The sequence below is a fragment of the Notolepis coatsorum genome (assembly GCF_963971535.1).
Source record: "Notolepis coatsorum genome assembly, chromosome: 17".
In the NCBI taxonomy this organism is placed as follows: Eukaryota; Metazoa; Chordata; class Actinopteri; order Aulopiformes; family Paralepididae; genus Notolepis; species Notolepis coatsorum.
Window position 1 is genome coordinate 84,934,515 of NC_140181.1, and position 25,033 is coordinate 84,959,547.

The following is a 25,033-nucleotide window of genomic DNA, read 5'->3' on the forward strand; positions in this document are numbered from 1 at the left end:
ACTGGGATCAGATCTGACAGAATGCTCCTCTACTGCTACAGGAACCCTTAGGTTAGCAGGCCCTAATTGCAGTGGTGTGAGAGGGAACAAGCGTGCGTTCACAACGTCACGCTCAACAACATGACTCACTGGGCGAGAAACACAAAGGCCGTCATGTAGTTTTTAACGTGGCCATGCCTGGATCTGGGACAGGGTTTACTGGAGCCGGGGAGGCAGGACCCCCCGGGCTCTGCTTACTCAGTCACAGTGCATTACTGGAACGGCTGAAAGACTCACTCTGTAATTCATCTCACTGTAATCACCTGTCCTACCAGTCATGCTTTGGTTCGGGACCAAAAGGATTTAGGGAAACATTAGCCTCACAAGCTATGCCTCCTATTGGGTCTGAAGCAGCTTGTTGGGTAGTAGCAACGAGAGCCTCCAGGGCGAAAATGGTTTATAAAGTCACTTTAACGTACCGTGGTGGAGTGTTGGCGTTCTGTCCAATGTGTTCCTGGCGAATGGCGATGTAATTACAATTAAGTACGGGGGGAAAGCTGATTTTATCAGTGTACTAGCTAGCAGCTCTCCCCACTGCAAACAAACCTTGGCTCATGGAGCCGAACTTCATTATAAAATACTCTGTATGAACCCTGACAGCCCACTGCTGTGATAACAGGTTTAAAAGTGTCTCCCAAATAGCAAGGTTAACTTAAGCTGCTTTGGTGCACAGGAGTTTCTATGTGGAAGTTGAGCTCCAATGCGAGAGGATTGTGTACATGTGGAACAGATATTAGCTTGTGCAGAGAAGCACCTTTTCCCATACTTTATTTTAATAATATTGCCAGGAATTAACTGTGGGATGAGAGACAAGACCCGACATGCCACCACAGTCAAAGTGACTTTATAAACAACAACTTTTGCTGAGTGGCTATTTTCATCACCAGCCAATGGGCTGGTTTCAGACCTAGTGTAGCCTGCATTGGGTCTGTGACAGAACACATTTTGATACTGTGTTTTTTAGATTACCATTATACACAGGACTATACCAGAGACTGCAGAAGTGACATACTGTAACACACAGCCTTGCCACCTGGTTCAAAAGTCAAAACCCCTTATACTAGACTGTATCATCTTTTGAAACATTCCTGGCACTGACCGTTTTGCTTCAAACTATAGATAAAACAAAACATTTATTTGCCAGAAGCACACGTCTATAGTCCAGTTTACTTGATCCAGGAACTACAGCCCCAGCCCACCAAAACGATCACGGCACAAACAAGGGGGTAAACTCACACTAGCCTATAGCAACCGTTGTTGTTTTGATAATATCTTAGTTGGGACAACACTAATCTGGCAGAGCAGTTTGCCGTTTATAGGTGCCGTATTTACTGAGCTCATGTCTCAATGAGCAGCCGTGTCCTCTATAGCTCAGCACCAAACAGATAGTAGGAGACAGATGATAGATAGAATGCAGTGAACACGCTACAAGAATACTGCCTTGGTTCTTGGGGAAATGTAGCTCTTCACTTTCAAGAACGACGAATGTCTTACTCTCCTTATCAGCGCATAAAGTAACTGCTGCTGTTGGGTCAGCAGTATTCCCTGAGCCACATTTGCTTAATGTAAAATTGAAGGGATTTTGAACGTGACCACTCGGCAGTCTATTTATAGCAGCCACAGTTGTACTGTGTTTACTCTGTCAGGTTTTGAGGTCTGCTGCCCTTTACTCTGCAGAATGTATCTTCTCTGTGGGGCAAAGGCACAGTAAAGGATGTCTCTCGTTATGATGCCAGTTAATTTGCCTGAGAATGAATAATCACTAATGATAAATAATTTCATTAAATAATTATATCAACCGACTTTATTTAATCGGGTAAGTCACACTGAGTACATTGTAAAATATTAAAGAAACCATTTCAAATGTATCATTTCAAAATTTCAAAAACAGGTCACAGCTAACAATTGTAATAATTGGAAACTGACACCAGCCTCTGAATTCATCATCATTGTAAAGAAAAGCAGTATAATGTATTAATAACTTTCCTTATATTCTTGGTGTTGTTTTTATTGGACAGTATAATACAGTATAGTACTGACAGTATAGTACACAGTGGTATTGTTTTATTGAACTGTATTGTACATAGTGGTATTGTTTTATTGGACAATATAATACATAGTGGTATTGTTTTATTGAACAGTATAGTACATAGTGGTATTGTTCTTATTGAACAGTATAGTACATAGTGGTATTGTTTTATTGAACTGTATTGTACATAGTGGTATTGTTTTATTGGACAATATAATACATAGTGGTATTGTTTTATTGAACAGTATAGTACATAGTGGTATTGTTTTATTGGACAGTATAGTACATAGTGGTATTGTTTTATTGAATAGTATAGTAGCTAGTGGTATTGTTTTATTGGACAGTATAGTACATAGTTGTATTGTTTTATTGGACAGTATAGTACATAGTGATATTCTTTTATGGGACAGTATAGTACATAGTGATATTCTTTTATGGGACAGTATAGTACATAGTGATATTCTTTTATGGGACAGTATAGTACATAGTGATATTCTTTTATTGGACAATATAATACATAGTGGTATTGTTTTATTGAACAGTATAGTACATAGTGGTATTGTTTTATTGGACAATATAATACATAGTGGTATTGTTTTATTGGACAGTATAGTACATAGTGGTATTGTTTTATTGAACAGTATAGTACATAGTGGTATTGTTTTATTGGACAGTATAGTACATAGTGGTATTGTTTTATTGAACAGTATAGTACATAGTGGTATTGTTTTATTGAACAGTATTGTACATAGTGGTATTGTTTTATTGGACAATATAATACATAGTGGTATTGATTTATTGAACAGTATAGTACATAGTGGTATTGTTTTATTGGACAATATAGTACATAGTGATATTGTTTTATTGGACAGTATAGTACATAGTGGTATTGTTCTTATTGAACAGTATAGTACACAGTGGTATTGTTTTATTGAACAGTATTGTACATAGTGGTATTGTTTTATTGGACAATATAATACATAGTGGTATTGATTTATTGAACAGTATAGTACATAGTGGTATTGTTTTATTGGACAATATAGTACATAGTGATATTGTTTTATTGGACAGTATAGTACATAGTGGTATTGTTCTTATTGAACAGTATAGTACATAGTGGTATTGTTTTATTGAACAGTATAGTACATAGTGGTATTGTTTTATTGAACAGTATAGTACATAGTGGTATTGTTTTATTGAACAGTATAGTACATAGTGGTATTGTTCTTATTGAACAGTATAGTACATAGTGGTATTGTTTTATTGAACAGTATAGTACATAGTGGTATTGTTTTATTGAACAGTATAGTACATAGTGGTATTGTTTTATTGAACAGTATAGTACATAGTGGTATTGTTCTTATTGAACAGTATAGTACATAGTGGTATTGTTTTATTGAACAGTATAGTACATAGTGGTATTGTTTTATTGAACAGTATAGTACATAGTGGTATTGTCTTATTGGACAATATAGTACATAGTGGTATTGTTTTATTGAACAGTATAGTACATAGTGGTATTGTTTTATTGGACAGTATAGTACATAGTGGTATTGTTTTATTGAACATTATAGTACATAGTGGTATTGTTTTATTGGACAGTATCGTACATAGTGGTATGTTTTTATTGGACAGTATTAGTACATAGTGGTATGTTTTTATTGGACAATATAGTACATAGCCAATGTCAAAAGAACACATAAAACTAGAAGGAGTGCCCTTTTTAAAATAGGGTGAATCTGTTTTGGACATCATGCCCCATTTTAAGTCAACTAAATTATATATGCAGAGAAGCATCAATAAACAGCCTCTTGTGAACGACAAGGCAGAGGGGCAGAGGTCAAGCCTCCTTTGGACCCATATGTGTACATGTCTGGTAGAGTGACAGCAAGCATGAGAGAGAGAGAGAGAGAGAGAGAGAGAGAGAGAGAGAGAGAGAGAGAGAGAGAGAGAGAGAGAGAGAGAGAGAGAGAGAGAGAGAGAGAGAGAGAGAGAGAGGAAGACAGGAAGGGGTGAAAGTCAGACTCAAACTGACGGTGTCAGAAGGGTGTGATGTGCCTTCTTACCCTGCTGTGTCACAGAGCCCCCACACAGATTAATTCTCTGGACAGTGCTGTCCATGGTGCTGACAGCCTCAGTGCTGTCCATGGTGCTGACAGACTCAGTGCTGTCCATGGTGCTGACAGCCTCAGTGCTGTCCATGGAGCTGAGAGCCTCAGTGCTGTCCATGGTGCTGAGAGCCTTAGTGCTGTCCATGGTGCTGACAGCCTCAGTGCTGTCCATGGAGCTGACAGCCTCAGTGCTGTCCATGGTGCTGACAGCCTCAGTGCTGTCCATGGTGCTGAGAGCCTCAGTGCTGTCCATGGAGCTGAGAGCCTCAGTGCTGTCCATGGTGCTGACAGCCTCAGTGCTGTCCATGGTGCTGACAGCCTCAGTGCTGTCCATGGTGCTGACAGCCTCAGTGCTGTCTATGGTGCTGACAGCCTCAGTGCTGTCCATGGAGCTGACAGCCTCAGTGCTGTCCATGGAGCTGACAGCCTCAGTGCTGTCCATGGTGCTGAGAGCCTCAGTGCTGTCCATGGTGCTGAGAGCCTCAGTGCTGTCCATGGTGCTGACAGCCTCAGTGCTGTCCATGGTGCTGACAGCCTCAGTGCTATTCATGGTGCTGACAGCCTCAGTGCCGTCCATGGTGCTGACAGCCTCAGTGCTGTTCATGGTGCTGACAGCCTCAGTGCTGTCCATGGTGCTGAGAGCCTCAGTGCTGTCCATGGTGCTGAGAGCCTCAGTGCTGTTCATGGTGCTGACAGCCTCAGTGCTGTCCATGGTGCTGAGAGCCTCAGTGCTGTTCATGGTGCTGACAGCCTCAGTGCTGTCCATGGTGCTGACAGCCTCAGTGCCGTCCAAGGAGCTGACAGCCTCAGTGCTGTTCATGGTGCTGACAGCCTCAGTGCTGTCCATGGTGCTGAGAGCCTCAGTGCTGTCCATGGTGCTGACAGCCTCAGTGCTGTCCATGGTGCTGACAGCCTCAGTGCTGTCCATGGAGCTGAGAGCCTCAGTGCTGTCCATGGAGCTGAGAGCCTCAGTGCTGTCCAAGGTGCTGAAAGCCTCAGTGTGTGTGTGTGTGTGTGTGTGTGTGTGTGTGTGTGTGTGTGTGTGTGTGTGTGTGTGTGTGTGTGTGTGTGTGTGTGTGTATATATATAGGGTAATGTGTGTGTGTGTGTGTGTGTGTGTGTGTGTGTGTGTGTGTGTATATAGGGTAATGTGTGTGTGTGTGTGTGTGTGTGGCCCTTCAGCATCTCTATTCACACTGCAGATAGCACAAAACTGCAGCATCTGCCTGCAATCATCACACATTGTCCTGCAGACCAAGAGGAAGTGGTGCAAACAAAGCTTCAGTTCTGTTTCTTTGTTATACTAAAGTTGAATAATAAGAAATCACTATTAACTTTATATGTATGTAAATACTATCTAAGATATAAAATATAAGATATGGAAATATATTATATTTGTAAAATGTTTATGATAAACATCTGCTGTATAGTCGTGAATATCTACATCTACATATCTACATATTTCTACCTTGTTGGAGTGTATCTACTGTACATATGTAGTGCTTTCATGTTAGCGGGCTGTAGTCGCTCCTACTGTACATACCTTTATTTAGCTCACTGCACCTTGCTTTGTTATTTTGGACAAGCAGCCTATTTGTTAATTTGCGTTGTTATTTTGGATAAGCAGCGTCTTTGTTTGTATAAGAAACATTCAGCCATTCGCATATCCCTGTTTTTGGATCTTTTTTCAGTCACTGAAGTTGATACAATTAATATCCTGAAAAGGGTTGAAATGTCTCGGTTCCGCTAAGGCTAATTAATCACACAAGCCTATATGTGTCAGACTCTGTTCTCAGCTTGTATTTGTAATGTGCCTGAACTCCACAGCCAGCGTAATATAGAGTCACTCCCCACAGCGTTGCTGTGTACTGTAAGGGTGACAGGTACTCCTTCCAGGCCTTATGGAGCTCATGCCACACACAGCAGAGCCCTTGTGTTGTGGACTACACAGAAAGACAGATTGGTTGGGCAATGTTTTTAACCCTAGTTTCACTACCACACTACAGACGGTAACGTCTATAGTGTGGTAGTGAAAGGGTTAACCTTCTGTAGTGTGGTAGTGAAAGGGTTAAGTACTACTAAAACTAAAGTATTGACATTCAGTTATTGTGTCCTTCTGTCAGCCCTCTCATGTCGTCCGACAGCTTTTGAAGGCCCAAAGATGCATTTTGTTCCGTATGTTTGTGGGACGTGCTACAGATTAGGAGGTTTAGGCAAAGTGTGAGAGTGGGTGATCACTCATCTTAAAGGGGGGGGGGGGTTGCAAGGGAGCATTCCGAAAAAGAGATGAGAGTGCTGTTGAGAAGCCTGTAAGATGTACCCGACACTCTCACACATGACAGTCTTGGTCTGACGTGGGTCCTCATGTTGAAGGGTTTCTTAAATGGTTGAGTGCAGGTTTTGCAATTCAAATAGGGGTAAAAAATTTCGAGCCCTGGCTGGTAAAGGGCCTGTAGCCTGTAGAAGAGTAACACAGGTGATGAGTTCCCTCTTCAAGTCCATTTCTCTTCTGTTAATCTGTGGCCTACATGCTTGATTTGAACCCCGGTGCGGAGCAGCATCCATAATCTTGCCATTTAAAAATGTCCAGATCCCTGTAGCAGTTACAGTGAAACAAAGCCCTCCGGTTTGTAGATGATCTGTTGCCATAGTTACCACAGCAGAGGAACCGAACACTCGTTTGCCACAAACAGGCGCCCTGAGTCTAGCCCCTCCCCCCTCCGTTTTCCTCCTCCCCCTCATTGGGTCCCCTGGCTGGTTCATTAGCATAATGACTCACACGGAACTCTCCTCGAAGGGCCCACCATTTGTAGGTTTATTAATCATCGATGGGGCCCCGTCGTCGGCAAACAAATTTGTCTTTACTGAGGCTTGTATGCGTTCTATCTCTATCATACTTCTATCTTTATGCTGTTCACTCGAGTCGCAGTGCTGCTGACGTGAAATAAAAGGGCTTCTTCTCTGAGATTTTCCAGAGGCCATAATGTTATCGGGAGGGTCCCGACGGTGATGTTTTGAGCCACTCAATGTTTCTACATAAAATAAAATTATCTGCCGGAATTCATGATATTGCAGAAGTGTGGGCGGCATAGAAGACTTACTACTAATGCCGACTTATGATTGGGGCGCGTTTAGCCCGACTACTTAGCAGTTTGTGTGGGCTCTATTTTTGGAGACAGTGCAATTAACTTAACATTGCATTGGAATCAGGACTGCTTAAAAATGTATTGCCTATTATGACTACCCTCTTCAGGGTGTGAACGTGTTTACAGTTGGCTAAGCAGTGGCTCCTGTGCGACGCTGTGTTTTGATGTTTGCCTTGAAACAGTTTAGTAAAAAAGCTGTGATAACCGTCCAGTTACAAAACACAAAACACGCGCTGCATGGAAACATGACATCAACGCGCCTTATACAACGAAGGTTATCTTATAACCCTAGCTATATGAATACTGGCCTTTGGGATTACATTCGTTGCTCATAGCGCCTAATGCACGTTCGTTGCTCATAGCACCGCTGAAAAAACTTTCACCTGCACCTTTACATCTACCACCGCCATCCCATAAATCCCGGGGCGGGGCCCATACTTCCGCCTTCCGAGTCTGAATTTCACGTGAGAAAAACAGCCAAGGGTCCTCAGGGCTTGAAAGCGAAACGCTCAGCCAGTATTCATATAACTAGGGTTATAGGATAACCTTCGTTATATTTCATTTGGGAACTAAAGGCGGAGCGGGACGCGTAGCCACTGATAGATGAACCCCCTGAGGTCCCTCATGACCATCAAGGCGGGGAGGAAGGTCATATCCCCACGCTCGTCCTAACGATGAGCGGGAAGATAGGACTCCGATCCACTATGCGTAATAGGGCACAGCCACCCTAGGACGCACAACATGACTGGAACCGTGTGTAATCACCCCACGGTCCACATCACCACACATTCCTGCTAGCCCACCTGGTGGCGGGATGCAGGAGAAGTCCCGGTACTCAGGACTGCATGAGAGACAGAGCTCTCAGTCATGTCCATGAGATAAAACCTGACAAAAGGGCCCGGGGAGGACCAAGAGGACGCAGCGCAGATGTCCTCCACTGAGACCCCCCCCAAGCAGGGCAGCAGAGGCTGCCACTCCATGGGTGGAGTGTGCCCTGATGCCCACGGGGGGAACCTGTCCAGCCAAGGTGTAGCAGAGGGCAATGCCCTCGCACAACCAATGTGACAGGCGTTGTTTGGACGATGCAGAGGAGGTTCCAGCCCCATGGACCGCACGAGAAACACGGCTCTCTGTCAGGTCCATGAGCTAGAACCCGACCAAAGGGACCTGGTGAGGACAACGAAGCTGCGGCATACGTGTCCTCCCCAGTTTGTGACACCACCTCCCCTTCGTCAGGACCACCGAGTTCCACATTCTAACGAATCGTTGACTGGTAGGTGGGGGTTCAGGATGAGTCCTGAGTCCCTGACGTAGACGCCCCTCTATAACTGGTGTACCAGGCGGGGGGGCATGTGACCACTGGCATACCGGGGAGACATCCACAGACGCACTGCTCCTTTGACCATGAGCCACACAGGGGGCGCTTAGAGGGGCTGACTGCTTAAAAACAGTACCTCGATGGCCCTGTGACGTCAGGTCTGCCCCGTCATTTCCACTCGGAGATGTAGGGGGCCCTCAAGCTGGCCGATTCCTTAGCAAGAGCAGAGCTCGACTGCCGCTTGGCGGAGACGTACTCACTCCTGTCTGACCACATAAACGCTGTTATGCTGTTCAGACAGACCAGGACGTGCCGGTCCCCCAGACCGTGTCGTAACGCCCGGGACCAGGCACTGGCTTCCCATTCCCAATACGTTAATTGTAGGGAGGCAGAGCAGGCCAACTACTCCCTACTGTATTGGCCTGACACCCCCCAGTCCCGCTAGGGGGGGTGGGGGGGTGTCAGCAAAGGCCGTCCAGTGGCCGAGGCCTCATATCACTGATATGGGTTCTCGCCCTCCGCAGGGTATATTTTCCTGTTGGGGAAAAAACTCCATAAACGTGGAGGATGGGGCCACTGAACAGGCTGACGCCATTCTCTTTAGCCGGTGGCTGTTGTTCAACAGGTGCCTGCGAGGATGCTATTCTGAACGGTTATCCGTTTACAATCGGCTGATACGTTCAGTATGGGCCTGACCCCCCCCCCCCCCCCCCGTTTTCTTAGGTATCAGAAAACAGGGGATATGGGCGCCAGAGTGGCGCACTGCATACTGCGTAGCAGACCTACGCGGCCGACCCGGGTTCGCCTCCCGCTCCTGGACGGATTTGCCGCATGTCCTCCCTCACATCTTCTCCCGTTCTCCCTCTCCTCTGTCGGCCATGTCTGACCATAAAAGCTGTAAAAATGCAAAAAAAAGTTAAAAAGCCTTCTCGCGTAAAAAAAACTAAGGAAGGAGGAAATATGGGCCCTGCCCCTGGATTTATGGGACCCGGGGCGGGCGTGGCGGTGGTAGATGTAAAGGTGCAGGTGAACGTTTTTTCAGCGGGGCACATTAGGTGTTATGAGCAACGAATGTAATCCCAAAGGCAGAGTGAAACACGAAGGCCAGTTATGAAATATAACCACAGGTTATAGGGAGGTGTAGTGGTTACGTCATTGCCGTTTTTCGTGTTCCACCCTCTGTCCAACGCAATGTATTTTCCCATTGCACATTTCTAAATAGTCTCGTTTAAAACAAATAATAATAATAATATTTGCACGGTGTACCTTCATCCACAATCTATAGCTCAACATGAAAATATTCGCAATTAATCATGAAAAGAAATCGCCGCAGATACCGCGCCTCCCGCTCGACTTTGAATCAATCAAAATATAGATTGATTCAAATTCAAATTCAGATTACTCTATTGTCACATGTTTAATTTTTTTTTATAAGAAAATGTATATATATAAATGTACATACATTCAGAAAAACGTGAGATGTTTGTTTTTCCCGGCTCCTCAACCGTACTAGTTTTGTAAACATACACAACGTATATTCTATACAAACTATAACTATATAAATATAAACTATAACTATAAACTAGATAAGCTATAAATATCTATAAACTAAAACTATAAACTAAACTATAAAACTAAACATAATACACAACGTATATTCTATCTATACAAACTATAACGAAAGGTTATCCTATAACCTAGTTATATGAATACTGGCAGAGCGTCTCGCTCCTGCCATTATGAGATAACTCTTATCTCCTAGCACCTACTGTGCTCATGAACAAACAATTTGCACCCATGCACCTGACCAGGCCACGCCCCAGAGTCCTCCTATAAGACGGCGGACATGGTCACACTCTACCTTCCTCGGAAAAAAAAGTTTCCAACATTGAAAACCCAACCAGGGGACCTCAGGGCGCTGAGAGCGAGACGCTCTGCCAGTATTCAAATAACTAGGTTATAGGATAACCTTTCGTTATATAGCATACTGGTCATCGCGTCTCGCTCCTGTCATTATGAGATATGGGGCAGAGCAGACGCGTGACCCGACAAGTGTACCCCCTGAGGGCCCGTAAGCCCCACTACCAGGGAGGAGGGGAGTCCTGTCCACCCGCCCGTCCTAACGAAGGGGGGGAGGCAGTCAACTCCACCAAAGTGCGAAAAAGAGGGAACCAGGGACCCCTAAAAACGCACAGTACAGGCGGGACCACATGTGACACAGCACCCCGTGGCACACACCCACACACCCCTGCTAGCCCACCGACTGGCGTGACGCAGGGGAGGTCCCAGACCTCAGAACCGCCTGGGAGACAGAACCCCCAGTCATGTCCATGAGGTAAAACTTAACGAAGGGACCTGGGGAGGACCAGGAGGCCGCAGCACAGATGTCCTCCACTGAGGCTCCCCCTAACAAGGCGGCAGAAGCTGCCACTCCACGAGTGGAGTGCGCCCTGACACCCCCAGGGGGGACCTGTCCAGCCAACGTGTAGCAAAGGGCAATGCTCTCGCACAACCAATGTGACAGGCGCTGCTTGGACAGTGCCTTACCAGCACGAGGGCCACCGTAACAAACAACAGTTGATCGGCAGCCCTGAGATCCTGTGTCCGACTGAGGCAAACAGGAAGGCTAGAGGCTGCCCCAGAACAGGAAGGCAGAACAGAGTTCTGCGTGCCTGAGAGAGGGCCCGCGGTGACCACGGAACAGGCCACGGCAGGGCCACCAAGAGCTGAATCAGGGCCGGGGACCACACAGCTGAGCCCCGGCCCGGCACGACCAGGACCAAGTCCCGCGCTCCCAACGTACCTGCCCCAACAGCTGAGCTATCAGGTGTAAGGGGGGGAAAGCGTACAGAATCCCGGACAACCACGGAATCAGTCCCAGACCTGCCCGACTATGTCTGGACATAGTCCCCACTCGCCAGGGTGAGGACCGCCCCGCGACATCACACCTGCACCCACATTCACCCTGCCGGGGATGTGGAGAGCCCTCAGGCAGAGCAGATGGAGAACGCCCATAGCCAGAGCCCGACCGCCGCCCAGTGCACACTCCTCCCTGTCTGACAATATACGACGCTGACGTCGTGTTGTCCGTCCTGACCAAAACACGCTTGTCCACCACAAGGTGGTCGAGCCGCTTGAGGACCAGAAGGACTGCCTTCAATCCCAACACATTGAATGTAGCACAGACCGGGCAGCATGGCAGCTGCCCCCTACTGCGTTGGTCCGACATGTCCCCCCCATCCCATGAGGGAGGCGTCGGTGAAGACCGTGACATGTGACAGCCTGCTGCCCAAGGGGACCCCGCAGGTGAAGGCACCAGACCCTCCCCAGAAGACGAGGTCCCCCAGTACTGACATGGGAACCTTCAGCCGCTTCCACATGTTTCACACCGGGTCCATTTCCATACTGGAAAAACACCCTCTGCATCCTCCTCATGAAGAGGAGGCCAAGAGGGACCCCAGCAGCAGGCGCATCACAGACAGCGCCGTAACCGTCCTAGGACGGAACCTCCCGAGTGCGCCGAGAACCCCACCACTCGTCGTCGCTCCGAGAGGGATGCCCATATAGACCTTGAGCTTAGAAAAAGCCCAAGTACTCCACCCGTTGACTGGGAAGAGGAGAACTCTACTTCCAGTCTACAGCAAAACCCAGGCTGGTGAGACACCACCTGCCTGGTATAAGACCTGGCGATCTACACTGACCGGCCAAGGACCAGAATGGCGTCCAGGGCAGAATACAATTCGTAACCCCGACGACGCAGAGGCCCCAGCGCGGTCTCCACGCACTTGGTGAAGATGCGGGGAGCCAGAGAGTAGCCGAATGGCAGCCTCTGGTACTCGTACGCTAAGCCCTGCAAAGGAAGCGTAGGTAAGCCCTAGGATGGAAGATCGGGATGCGAACGCATCCTACAGGTCTATGGAGGAGAACCAGGCCCCCACCTGACAGCGTCTAACAGGTGGGAGACGGTCAACATTCTGAACCTTCCATGGGACAGGTCCAGTATGGGTCTGACACCCCCCCCCCCCCCCCGATTTCTCGGGGACCAGAGAATACCGGGAGGAAACGCCACGCATCGCGTCCTCCTTTGGGACCACGACGATGGCTTGCTTCACCCACAGAGATTGGATCTCGTCGGCCAGAGCTGTCACTGCTGTTGACCTCGACAATAGGGTCTGTACCAAACCTGAAAATGGGTGGGGTTGTGTAAACACAAGTCCCCGCCTCAGCGTTCTCTCCATCCACCTCGACATATGGCACTGCTGTAGCCATATGTGATGATAATCCCAAGCGCACCCGCCGCCACTTGGCGCTGGTCCGCCAGAAACCGTAGATAGGCGGCCCGGTCCCATCCGCTGTGCATTGCCAACCCTGGACTCACCAACCACGCGAGCAGGGCGTCTCGTGGAGCTGGGATACCGCACCCTGACACTACCAACGAGGCAATCGCACCCAAGGGGGGACCCCGACAGAAAGGGCCGGTTTGATACGGGGGAAGCTGACATCACACTGGGTGACAAAAGCTCCCCCACTGAACACCTCCCCGGCATGGATTGCTGAGGAACTGTTCTACAGCTGGACATGCAAGACGTGAGGTCCTTCGGCCGTGGGAGGCACTAACGTGATACCCGGCCTGGCGAGGGCGGGGCTGGGGGAACTCGCGCTGCGACCCCAAGGGCCTCGAGCTCCCCCGCTGTCAACCTTTGTTGTTGACAGACACAACACCAGGCTCACCAAACACAGACACAGAACGTGTGGCATGGGAGCCGCTTGACAGCACAACATTCTCACGGACAGACCCAGGCCTAGCCAGCAACCGGGTGTCAGCCCCTGTCCCCATGAGAAGCGAAACATGGGGCCGCTTGCGCTTCATTGAAACAAATCAGAGTCCTTATCCCGCTGGTGTTGGGGGGGGGGGGTGACCGGAGAGCGAGCTAGACACAGCTAGACGGCGACGTTTTTTTAGGGCGGGCTCATCTAATGTAGCCGATCCCTCGGCCGCCAAGGCTGTCGGCCTTGCGATCACCTGTTTTCTTTGTGTCCAGGGTACCTCAGGCGGGGGAAACATGGGCGCTGGTTGAGGGCCTCACCACAGCCGCTGGCGAGGCCGCGCCCTCACCTCTGGCTGCGCGGTGTGAGGCGGTGTGGGGCCTAGGTCAAATACCGCCCGCGCTCCTGCGGAAAGACCAAAGTCCCTCTGCAGAGAGGGGAGCCCTGAGGAGGGAAAAAACGTCTCTCCTCCTCAAGGGGAGACTGATCCAACCAAGATGTCTGTAAACAAGCGTTGACAGCATCCTAGCCCTCCCTGCGGTTATAGCTTGCGGCTAGGTCAAAAGCGAATAACCTCAAAACCTCGCGTGATGTCTCGACGTCGGCTGGCCCTAAGGCCCCACCACCCAACACCATTTTTGACAGAAAAAACAGCAATTCGAACAATGTTGCTAGTCGCTGCTAATTCTATACCTCATGGCGTCGGCCGGGCGGGACACCGTTCCACCATGTCAGAGGCAAAGGACTGATGCCACCTGCTTCACAAGCACGGAGCACCAGTGGTGGCTGCAACAAAAGACTACTACTAGTGAAGCACTGCCTCACTAGTAGGAATGCAGCAACCTCCACTGTGGTGTGCACCCATGAAGGGGTAAATGAATAAATTAACGAAAACTCCACTAACACACTGCAGAATGGGCTAGCCCATACACACAAATGTTAAGGGGATGCAGACCAGAGAAAAACACCAGTCCCGCACACAATTCATAGATTCACAAAAAGCATACCAGCCCTAGGCCTCAGCCCATCCACCCATGAAATGGTAAACAAGCCCCCGTCAAAACTCCCAACATTAGACACCGATTGACCGTCAGCATGAATGGTTAAGAGGTGGGAAGACCTTTTAGTAAAGACAGCCCTCGGCGGTGAACAAGAACGGAGACCCAGCATTGTAGCATTAGCATTAGCCGCGCGCACTAGGATAGCTGGGAAAACACCCAAAACAGAGTCATGACGACCATGTTTTCCCAAATATCCTGCCCCTCGCGCCAATACACAACTTGGCTGTCTCACGGGACAACGAGCAGTATCACAAATGCTAGCATTCATGCCTGGCAGCGCAGGCCCTACCTGAGCGCGACCTAGCCCGACAGCTATCCGCCGTGCGACGTCCCTCGATCCACTGTCACGAGACAAGGACACCCCAGGACAGGCCCGATGTGCCGAGAAGATTCCAGGGGCTGGTGAATCTCCGGCGAAAACCCAACATTGTGTAATTTCTCTCAGCATTTCATAACAACTAGTTCATGGAGTGCACTGCAGCGTCGGGATCATCCCTATGTTCCCCGGGTTCTATGTTCCCCGTTTTGATTGATTAATAGATTGCACATTTTATAATTTTTTATTATTTTATTAATTATTAATTTCCGCCTTGTTTCGAACGGTTAAGCTTAGGCCCTCTTTCGAACTGGTTAAGGTTAGAGTTTGGAATCAGGGCTGGTGGTTTTTGATTTTCAATCAATCAATCAATCAAAGCGGGGAACATAGAACCCGGGGAACATAGGACCCGGGGAACATAGACATGCTCCCGAAGCGTCCATGTTGAAAAAAAAAAATAGGAAGGTAGAATGTGACCATGTGCGGCGTCTTATAGGAGGACGCTGGGGCGTGGCCTGGTCAGGTGCATGGGTGCAAATTGTTTGTTCATGAGCACAGTAGGTGCTAGGAGATAAGAGTTATCTCATAATGGCAGGAGCGAGACGCGATTACCAGTATGCTATATAACTATAAACTATAGCTATAAACTAAATAAACTATAAACTAAAAAGGTATACTAAACAATATGTATATATACTAAAACATATATTCTATCTATACAAACTATGCTATGCTAACTGTATAAATAGTATTTATTTGCATGTTTCATGGGTTGCTGTTTCACATGGACTTCTCTCTTCTTTCTCTCTGCTAAAGTCATCTGCAACTTCCGTGCAGCAGTATGTCAGGCGCTGGTCCTGGAGGTCGGGGAGACGGTCCAGATACTGGAGAAGGGCGAAGGTAAGAATTTACAAGAACTTTACTTTAGGTGAGGCCGGGTAGCACAGCGGACTAAGCGTCTGTCTACCACTACCACCGCTGACACTGGTATCGAATCCAGCTGTCAGCGGTGCCTTCGGCTTGGCCGGTCGTCATACTGACACAATTGGCAGAGTTAGCGGGAGGGAAGCCGGTGGGGTGATATTCTGGTCGTTGTAAACAGCGACTCCTACAGGTCGGTCAGGGCGCCTGCACAGTGAGGGAGGGAAATGGTGAAGGTAGTGTGACCTCCCACACGTTACACTTCACCAATGAGAGTCCTCGCTGCCAGGTTAAAAGAGGCTGCTGGCTGTCTCCTATGTATCGGAGGAAGCATGTGATAGACTTCAGGGCTCCCTAGACCGACCAGTGGGGGGCACATGCGCGCAACGACCAAGAAGGGGAGGGGGGAATTGGCATAACGACTAAAATTGGGATGGGAGGAAAATACAAAAAAATAGGAGGAGAAAAAGTGGATACAAAAAAAGAACTTTACTTTAATAAAAGCATAATATCTCTGTTTGACTACATAGAGATAGCATACTAGCTGCAGGGCAAAATATTCAGTATAGTCAAGGAGACTGTAAAAGAAAGAAGGGTCATTACGTCACTCTGTGGCCTGTGAACGCACATTGGTGCCAAGTGTGGGAACTTTCAGTTTGCCCGACATTGAATTAAATGGTATCGCCATTTAAACAGGTTTATTACCTCGGATGTCAGAATCATCAGCAATGTGTTGCATTTGTTAATTAACGTTTAATACTAATGTATTAGATAACATTTGATATATTGGTTGATGTATATTTTCTCAGATAGCTGGTATATTTGAATTTGAATACAGGCTTCAATAGAACTGGCACCACAACGCTGGTATTCTGACATGATGACTCTTCCTTCTTTTATAGTTTCCTTGTTAAAGAATGCTGGTATTCTGACGTGACGACCCTTCCTTCTTTTATAGTTTCCTTGTTATAGAACGCTGGTATTCTGACGTGACGACCCTTCCTTCTTTTATAGTTTCCTTGTTATAGAACGTTGGTGTTCTGACCTGATGACTCTTCCTTCTTTTATAGTTTCCTTGTTATAGAACGCTGGTATTCTGACATGATGACTCTTCCTTCTTTTATAGTTTCCTTGTTAAAGAATGCTGGTATTCTTTTTTTTTATCCACTTTTTCTCCTCCTATTTCTGTATTTTTTCCTCCCATCCCAATGCGCATGTGCCCCCCACTGGTCGGTCTAGGGAGCCCTGAAGTCTATCACATGCTTCCTCCGATACATAGGAGACAGCCAGCAGCCTCTTTTCACCTGGCAGCGAGGACTCTCATTGGTGAAGTGTAACGCGTGGGAGGTCACACTACCTTCACCATTTCCCTCCCTCGCTGTGCAGGCGCCCTGACCGACCTGTAGGAGTCGCTGTTTACAACGACCAGGACCCACCCTCGCCGGGTTTCCCACCCGCTAACACAGCCAATTGTGTTAGTATGGACGGTCGGCCAACCCGGAAGCACCATAGCTGGATTCGATCCCACTGTCTCTGTGGTGGTAGACAGACGCTTAGTCCGCTGCGCTACCCGGCCGCCCAAGAATGCTGGTATTCTGACGTGACGACCCTTCCTTCTTTTATAGTTTCCTTGTTAAAGAACGCTGCTATTCTGAAGTGACGACCCTTCCTTCTTTTATAGTTTCCTTGTTAAAGAACGCTGGTATTCTGAAGTGACGACCCTTCCTTCTTTTATAGTTTCCTTGTTATAGAACGTTGGTATTCTGAAGTGACGACCCTTCCTTCTTTTATAGTTTCCTTGTTATAGAACGCTGGTATTCTGAAGTGACGACCCTTCCTTCTTTTATAGTTTCCTTGTTATAGAACGCTGGTATTCTGACGTGACGACCCTTCCATCAACTTTTTCTCCCATTTTCTATTTTTCTCCCATCCCAATTTCGTATTGTTCAATTCTACCCTCCCCTGTCTCGAACGCTGTTAGGCCATGCCTCCCACAGGTTGGCTGCAATGTGGACCAAGCCTTACATCACGTGTCCCCTCCGGTACACGAGGAGGCAGCTGTCGCATCTTTTCACCTGCACAGCGCGATCTCTCAGCGGCGAGGGTCTGCGTGGGAAGGACATGCCACCCTTGTTGCTTCCTGATTCTGCTGCGCAGGCGCACCAACCGACCTGTAGGAGTCGCTGTCCACAATGTCCGATCCCCACCCACCAGCTTCCCACCCCCTAATACTGCCAATTGTATTAGTATGAACGACCAGCCAAGCTGGTAGCAACACCGAGAGCTGGGCTCGAACCCAGAATCTACTGCATTAGTGGCGAGCGCCTTGCCCACTGCGCCACTTAGCCGCCGACCCTAACTTCTTTTATAGTTTCCTTGAGTATAGTGTAGGTGTAAGTGCCTTACTGTAGTAACAGTGCTCAAACTGGACGTATGAGCAGGTCACACCATGACGCGTGGAGTGAGACATACAGTAGAACAAGGTGGGAGTATTCAGTGTTGAGGTTGCTTTTTTTATGTGTATTTTGATTTTTCCTTTAGGTTGGTACAGGGGGTTTTCCACCAAGAAGCCTTCAGTCAAGGTAATTATGTCTTTACAACATTTCATCCAGTCTGCAGATATTCTTTTCCTTCAAGCTTTAAAGGGGCACTTCACCAAAAAACAATGCAGATTTATTTTGCATATAATCTCTCACACATCCCAAAACTCTGGGTGCAACAGTGGCTCAGGAGGTAGAACGGTCATCTGGTAATCGGAAGGTTCCCGGTTCGATTCCCGTTCCTCCCTGGCAGCGTGTCGACGTGTCCTTGAGCAAGACACTTAACCCCTAACTGCTCCTGATGAGCAGGGTGGCTCCTTGCATGGTTGCCTCCACCATCGGTGTGTTAATATGTGGGTGAATGTGAGGCATAAATTGTGAAGCGCTTTGGACAAAAGAGATATATAAATGCAGTCCATTTACCATTTACTATTTCTAAAGAGTTTTACACATTAATTTAGTTGGACAGTTATTGCGAGTAAATGAATATGGCCACCAGTGATGTTTTCGGGGACATTGTCATCCTTGTGTTCTGTTTCGTAATGGATCTCGCTCAGCGTCACGACTGCACTATACTTCACTCGTGCACGCGCACTGAATAAAAAATTCCACAATGTACCTTTACATCCCAACATTCGTCTGGCCACACCCCTATCAGCTTACCTTCATAAGCAGGTGTATGGTCACCTACTCGCCTCCTTCTTCGCTTTCACCACAAGGAAGTGCCTTCGGTAGATCCCCACTTGACGAGGTTGCTAGTTGAAGAAAGTTGAGACGTGTTTACATTGTGCTTATTTTTTTCTTCTCTCATAAATATTCAAGAGAAAAATCTAAGTCATAATGTCTACTTCGGAGAGTCGCAGAGCCACTCTCCACCAGCGGTTCTCCATTTCCGCCTCCGTCGTGCGTCCTGGTGCTGGGCTGTTGCCTCTTTCGTGGTTGACAGCCACGCCCGGTAGGCGTCCGATGGGTAGTTTGCCTCTCCAAGGAGCTGGTGCACCGGTGCTGCCGCAGCCGCGGTGGCCCGGTCGTAGCTCTGGTTCCTCTGCTTCCGGGGAATCATCCGTTGTTGAGTGGCCGGTTCCTTTGGTTCCGGAGGATTTGAGACGCAAACTTTTTGCGTCTGCTCGCTCCCGTCGCAAGGTGGTGGCTTGCAGACGCGAACGGCCTGGATTTGGTGAATTGCTGGAGCCCAGTGAGGATGCGTCGGTCTCTACCTGCCCGATGGAAACAGGATTACATGGTAGAGGCAGACGGGTTCTTATTTGAAGGCCCGGTAGAGGCAGGGATCCCGCCCATCCAGGTAACACTGGAGGGGGGTGAAATGTCTCCTTGGGGCGCCTTGTTTGAAGACGTCGAGGAAGACCCTCGGACTCATCGACAGGATGCCCTACTATCAGCCACATCAGACTGTGGCTCCTTGACCAGTCGAAGCCTGCTGCATGTGAGGGATGCGGGCTCGGTGGAAGACAGTCTGCAGGGGGAACTGCAGGCTTTGTTTCCCGAGCTTATGGCGGTAGCGGCCGCTGCAAACGGCGTGCCGCTGCCGCAGCCACTGCTTGCCCCTGTCCCTGATGATCTCATAGGTCATCTCTGGCAACGTCGCCTTGTGAGAGGGGTGGACGTTGTCTACCCATTTTCCCCCTCAATGGGGGCCTATGTTCGTCGGGGCCAGGTTGTATCCCACATCATGGGCCTCACCCCCACCTACGTACCAGTTACGAGGGTGACGGGTTTGGTCGATGGTATGAGAGAGGGCGTGCCACGGCTTGATAGGCCGATGGCCGCGCTCCTCTGTCCGGAGGTGGTGTGGGAGCCGTTATCTTTAGCCGCGGCGTCTAACATCACGCAGCTGGCAAGATTCGTGTCCGGGATATTGACGGGCGGCATGGTGCTGAGTGATGAACAACATGACCAGCTCACCCAGGCGGCAGGAGCTGTCCTGCATCTGACGCAGCTGCAGGCTATAGCCGCTGGGAAAGTGCGTGCCCTGGCGACTCTGAACCAGCGCCACCTTTGGCTGGAGCAGGCTCGTGTACCGGAGAAGAAAAGAAGTCCTCTTCTGATGGCACCCCTCTCCGATGCTGGACTGTTCGGGACGGCCCTGCAATTGATGACCTCAACGTGCAGAGAGATGGCTGAGGAGAGATCCGTGCTCCAACCCCATTTTCCCCCTCCCGACATCGCCGGTGGAGTCAGACGGCTACCACGTCGTCGAGCTACCTCCGCCGTGGCTGCTACTGCCTCCACCGCCACTGCTGGCCCGTCGAAGAAGGCCAGGAGGAGAGACGGTGCTGCTGCTGCAGCCGGCCCATCTACGACCGGAGGAGACGGTAGGGATCGCCGTGACCAGCAACCGATTGTCTACCGTCCCTCCGGGGCTTCTCGGGGTGGCAAAGCCCGAGCGGCTCGAGGCAGCAGACGCCGCTAGACCCAGTGACTTTTTTTTTTTTTTTTTTTTTCCCTCTGTTTACCCCTCCCCGGCCTCTCATATTATTTGTTTGCTCATAAATAAAAAGTCCCCTCTAAAGGGGGACTGTATTTTTTGTTAAACAAACTGTGTGTTTCTTCACCAAAACATATGATGAGGTTGCAAAGTGTGAATCTGCACTAGTATACATTGATAGAAGGGTTACGTTCGTGTTATGAGCTTAAGCAAGGTCTGCAGCATACACTCGGTTATAGAAAGGTTTCTATCTCGGCCTGACACTCCACATGCAGGTAGAAGCTGGTTGTATGGTCTGTTGCTTACACAAGAAGTAATGTTGAGCTACAACACTGTTGTGTTAGTTGCAGTAATGCTCGTATACACATGTTCCACGGCCTAGCCGTTACTCTCTCTATCAGTGTTTTTCTATGTACAACATGGAATGCGGGTGTAGGATTCACACACACACATGACTTGGTTTTGTTGTAAACCCTGTTCACAGTTCTGTGGGTAGCGTGCATTGTATTAGCTTGCGCTATTCATTAGCATTCTACCAAAGGTTTCATATGCTACAGTTGTTATTGTGTGTAGGGGGAAGGGTTTTGTGAGGGGGTGCCGAATAAACCCCTCCTTCCCACTTGATTGGTCAGGGGGGTTTTCTCATCTCCTGTTAGGCCAGTCAGGGCCAAGCCATTAGGCGCCTTGGCAGGGAGGGGGGGGGGAAAGGGTTGCCCTGATTCTGCCTAGGCGTTGTTTTGTATGCAAATGACCTGAACGGGGACGCGCGTTCACGTTTCAGACTGGTGCCATTCCCCAACACAGATATCACAGCTGTGACCGTTTGAGACACTTAAGACATCTTCCTGCGTGTTGTGGACTCAGAGTCTGACAATAATTTTGATTCCCTTATTGATAAAGCAAATTCTGGACTCATCCATTTTTCCTATTGGTTTCAGTTAAACAAGCTATCACTCAATGTCAAAAAATCTAACTTAATTATTTTTAGAAATAAGAACAAAAACATTTCAGACGGAACCAAGATTTGTATCAATAACAATGAACTTGCACAAGTTTCATCAGTGAAATTCTTAGGTGTCAATATCGATGAGAAACTCTGCTTTAAGAATCATTGTGAAATGTTTGCAAGAAGGTTTCTAAATCGTTGGGCATTATAAAAAGGGTTAAAAAACAATAAAAAAGAGCACATTACTAACTTTGTATTACAGTTTAATTTATCCTCACATCTTTTACTGCAATATAATTTGGGCCAGCACTTACCCATCTTACTTACAAACAATCCATAGAGCTCAGAAATCCTTTGTAAGAATTGCAACCAACTCTTCTTATTTAGCCCCAACCAAACCATTATTTAAACAACTGCAACTACTCACAATCTATGAGGTCAACAAGTATCAAACAGGGGTTCTTATGTACAAAGTAATTGGTCTTCCTTTATCTTTGCCTAATTTTTTTCAAACTTATTTTGAGTTTAATTCTCATTATCATGCACATCTCACAAGAAGAAATAAAGACTTACGCATTCCTTTCTGTAGGACCTCTGTTTCCAAATTCTCATTTGTTTATCAAGGTGCAGTGATGTGGAATGATATACAAAATCTAATAGAAACATGTTCCACTTCAGATCCTGTAGTCTATAGTATCCATGTGTATTTGTGTAAAGTCTTTTAAATTTTTTCCCAACATTATAATAGTTGTATAATGCTGTATTGTATGTATCTGTGTGTATGAGAGAGGGATATGCGCATGTGTTTGTGCATAATGTGGGGGGGGGGGGGGGGGGGGGGGGGGGGGTATTTTTTGTGTAGTTATCCTATATAGGTTTAAGAGGGGAGGTCGCTTATAAGCCCTTGGTTTTTTTTTACCTTTCCTGCACATTTTAACTGTTCTTCTTTTTACTTATTTTATTCCAGAATATATGTTTGTAAGTGCGAATAACAATAAAGAGTGAACTTGTCATTGATTCTGTCTCAGTCGGTTCCAAGATAAGTCTTCCAAGAGAACTCTTTGGAAAATATTCGGGAATGAGACCCATTATCATCCACCATTATAACACCATACCTATCATTATGCATGGTGATGGGAGTGTCATTTCTGTGGGCTGCTTTATTGCCTCTGGTCCTGGTGACCTTGCTATTACGACAAATTGTTTGGGTTTTCCTTCAATCATGACATGCTTTATCAGAAAATGTATTTTAGATGAAGATATAATACAGATTAATGTGTGAAATGATTACATTTGAAAAACGGACTATTCCAAAGGGGTTCACATACTTTCGAGTAACACTGTATGTGTGAGATTATGTGCAAAATAAATCAGCATTGCTTTTTTGTGAAATGCCCATTTAACATGTACACTCTACAATTCCTTTTGTATTCCTCTTGATGATTATTATTATATTACTGGAATAACAGCTTTAGGATCTGGATCAGATAATAGAACGTCTGTCAACACAACACGTCAACACATCAACACGTCAACACACAAACACAAAACATCAACACGTCAACACAACAACACACAAACACAACATATCAACACATCAACACACCAACACACAAACACAACACCCCAACACATCAACACATCAACACATAAACACACAAACACACAAACACAACACACCAACACACAAACACAACACGCCAACACACAAACACAACACGCCAACACATAAACACACAAACACAACATATCAACACATCAACACACCAACACACAAACACAACACCCCAACACATCAACATATCAACACATCAACACACCAACACACAAACACAACACCCCAACACATCAACACATCAACACATAAACACACAAACACACAAACACAACACACCAACACACAAACACAACACGCCAACACATAAACACACAAACACAACACACCAACACATCAACACATCAACACATCAACACATAAATACATCAACACATCAACACATCAACATGTCAACACATCAACACATCAACACACAAACTCAACACGTCAACACATCAACATGTCAACACATCAACATGTCAACACATCAACACATCAACACACAAACACAACACATCAACACACAAACACAACACGTCAACACATCAACACACAAACACAACACATCAACACGTCAACACAACAACACACAAACACAACACGTCAACACATCAACACGTCAACACACAAACACAACACATCAACACACAAACACAACACACCAACACATCAACACGTCAATGCATCAACATAACAACACGTGAACACATCAACACATCTACACCTCAACACACCTTTAAGCGTATTGTCGTCCTGCAGAGGAGATAGTGAGAGATAGTGTTAAGATCAAAACACAGCTGTACTGAGCTCTTGTAACGTTGGGTAAGTCAGTTACAAATTTGTAACTGTTGAAGAGCCACGAAGTGACCCTTTTTATTATGACATCCTGTTCTCTCTGTCAAGCATATTGTATATATCTGTTTTAAATCTAAGCATATGTTAAGAGAATAAGTATGGCCCTGACTTAAGCGTCAGTGATTATGAAGAATGTCTTTGTGTATTCTTCCTCCTACTTATGTAACCTGTATAACTATATAAACTATAACTATACTACATTTAATGGAATATACACTATATAGTAGAGAAGCCTTCTGTTGCTGTCGGAATGTGGCCTTGAAAATGGCTCCGATGAGCAGAGGAGGGAATGTGGCATGGTTTTAACCCTTGCAGTCCTGGGGCAGAGAGCCATTATACATTTTAAAACTACATGTATGATGTGTGAACATATCAACCAGTGATTATATATATATGTGTATGGTATATGTCTGTGTTGTACATGTATATATATATATCTGTATATATCTGTATATATATATATAGGCGTACAGGCTATTCCAATTGAAGGCCGGGACCCGTGCAGAGGCAGATGGATTCCTAGGGGCTTTCCACAGCCACAAGGAATCTATTACTTTCCCAGTTACTGTAACGACTAGAGAGAGAGGAGGGTTCATCCTTACGTATTGTACACTGATTGGGGCTGTACTATCAAGAGGGGTGTGTAATCTTATGACGAATTCTGTATTATATAAACACTCTGTAAAGCGAGGAGGGGCATTCTATTCTTTTTTACTTTGACTTAAGGCCTTTTTTTGCTGTAAGAGATCCTATGATAATTGTGCATTCTTTTGTAACTCTTGTATTTTTTTATTAAAACTTTTTGAAACTAAATCTTTTTCTTCGTGTTACTACTTCTAAAAAAACTGGTAAGCTATACTATGATTCTATTCTTTTAGCGTCTATTCTCAAAGCTGTGCGGTGTAAGGAGCTTGAGAATAAGACCGGTTTACTAAGGATGG

At 46.8% G+C, this 25,033-nt stretch overlaps 1 protein-coding gene across 1 annotated transcript in view; it reads left to right on the forward strand.

The window, feature by feature from the left end:
- The window catches only part of LOC311243652 (dedicator of cytokinesis protein 3-like), a gene marked incomplete at both ends in the record, with an annotated part of 140,568 nt that overhangs the window by 3,380 nt on the left and 112,155 nt on the right, over window positions 1-25,033 (forward strand). Inside the window, 2 exons of the mRNA XM_084332960.1 lie at window positions 15,604-15,687; window positions 18,250-18,290. Coding sequence (XP_084189086.1) covers window positions 15,604-15,687; window positions 18,250-18,290 — 125 coding nt within the window. The remainder of the gene's footprint in view (window positions 1-15,603; window positions 15,688-18,249; window positions 18,291-25,033) is intronic.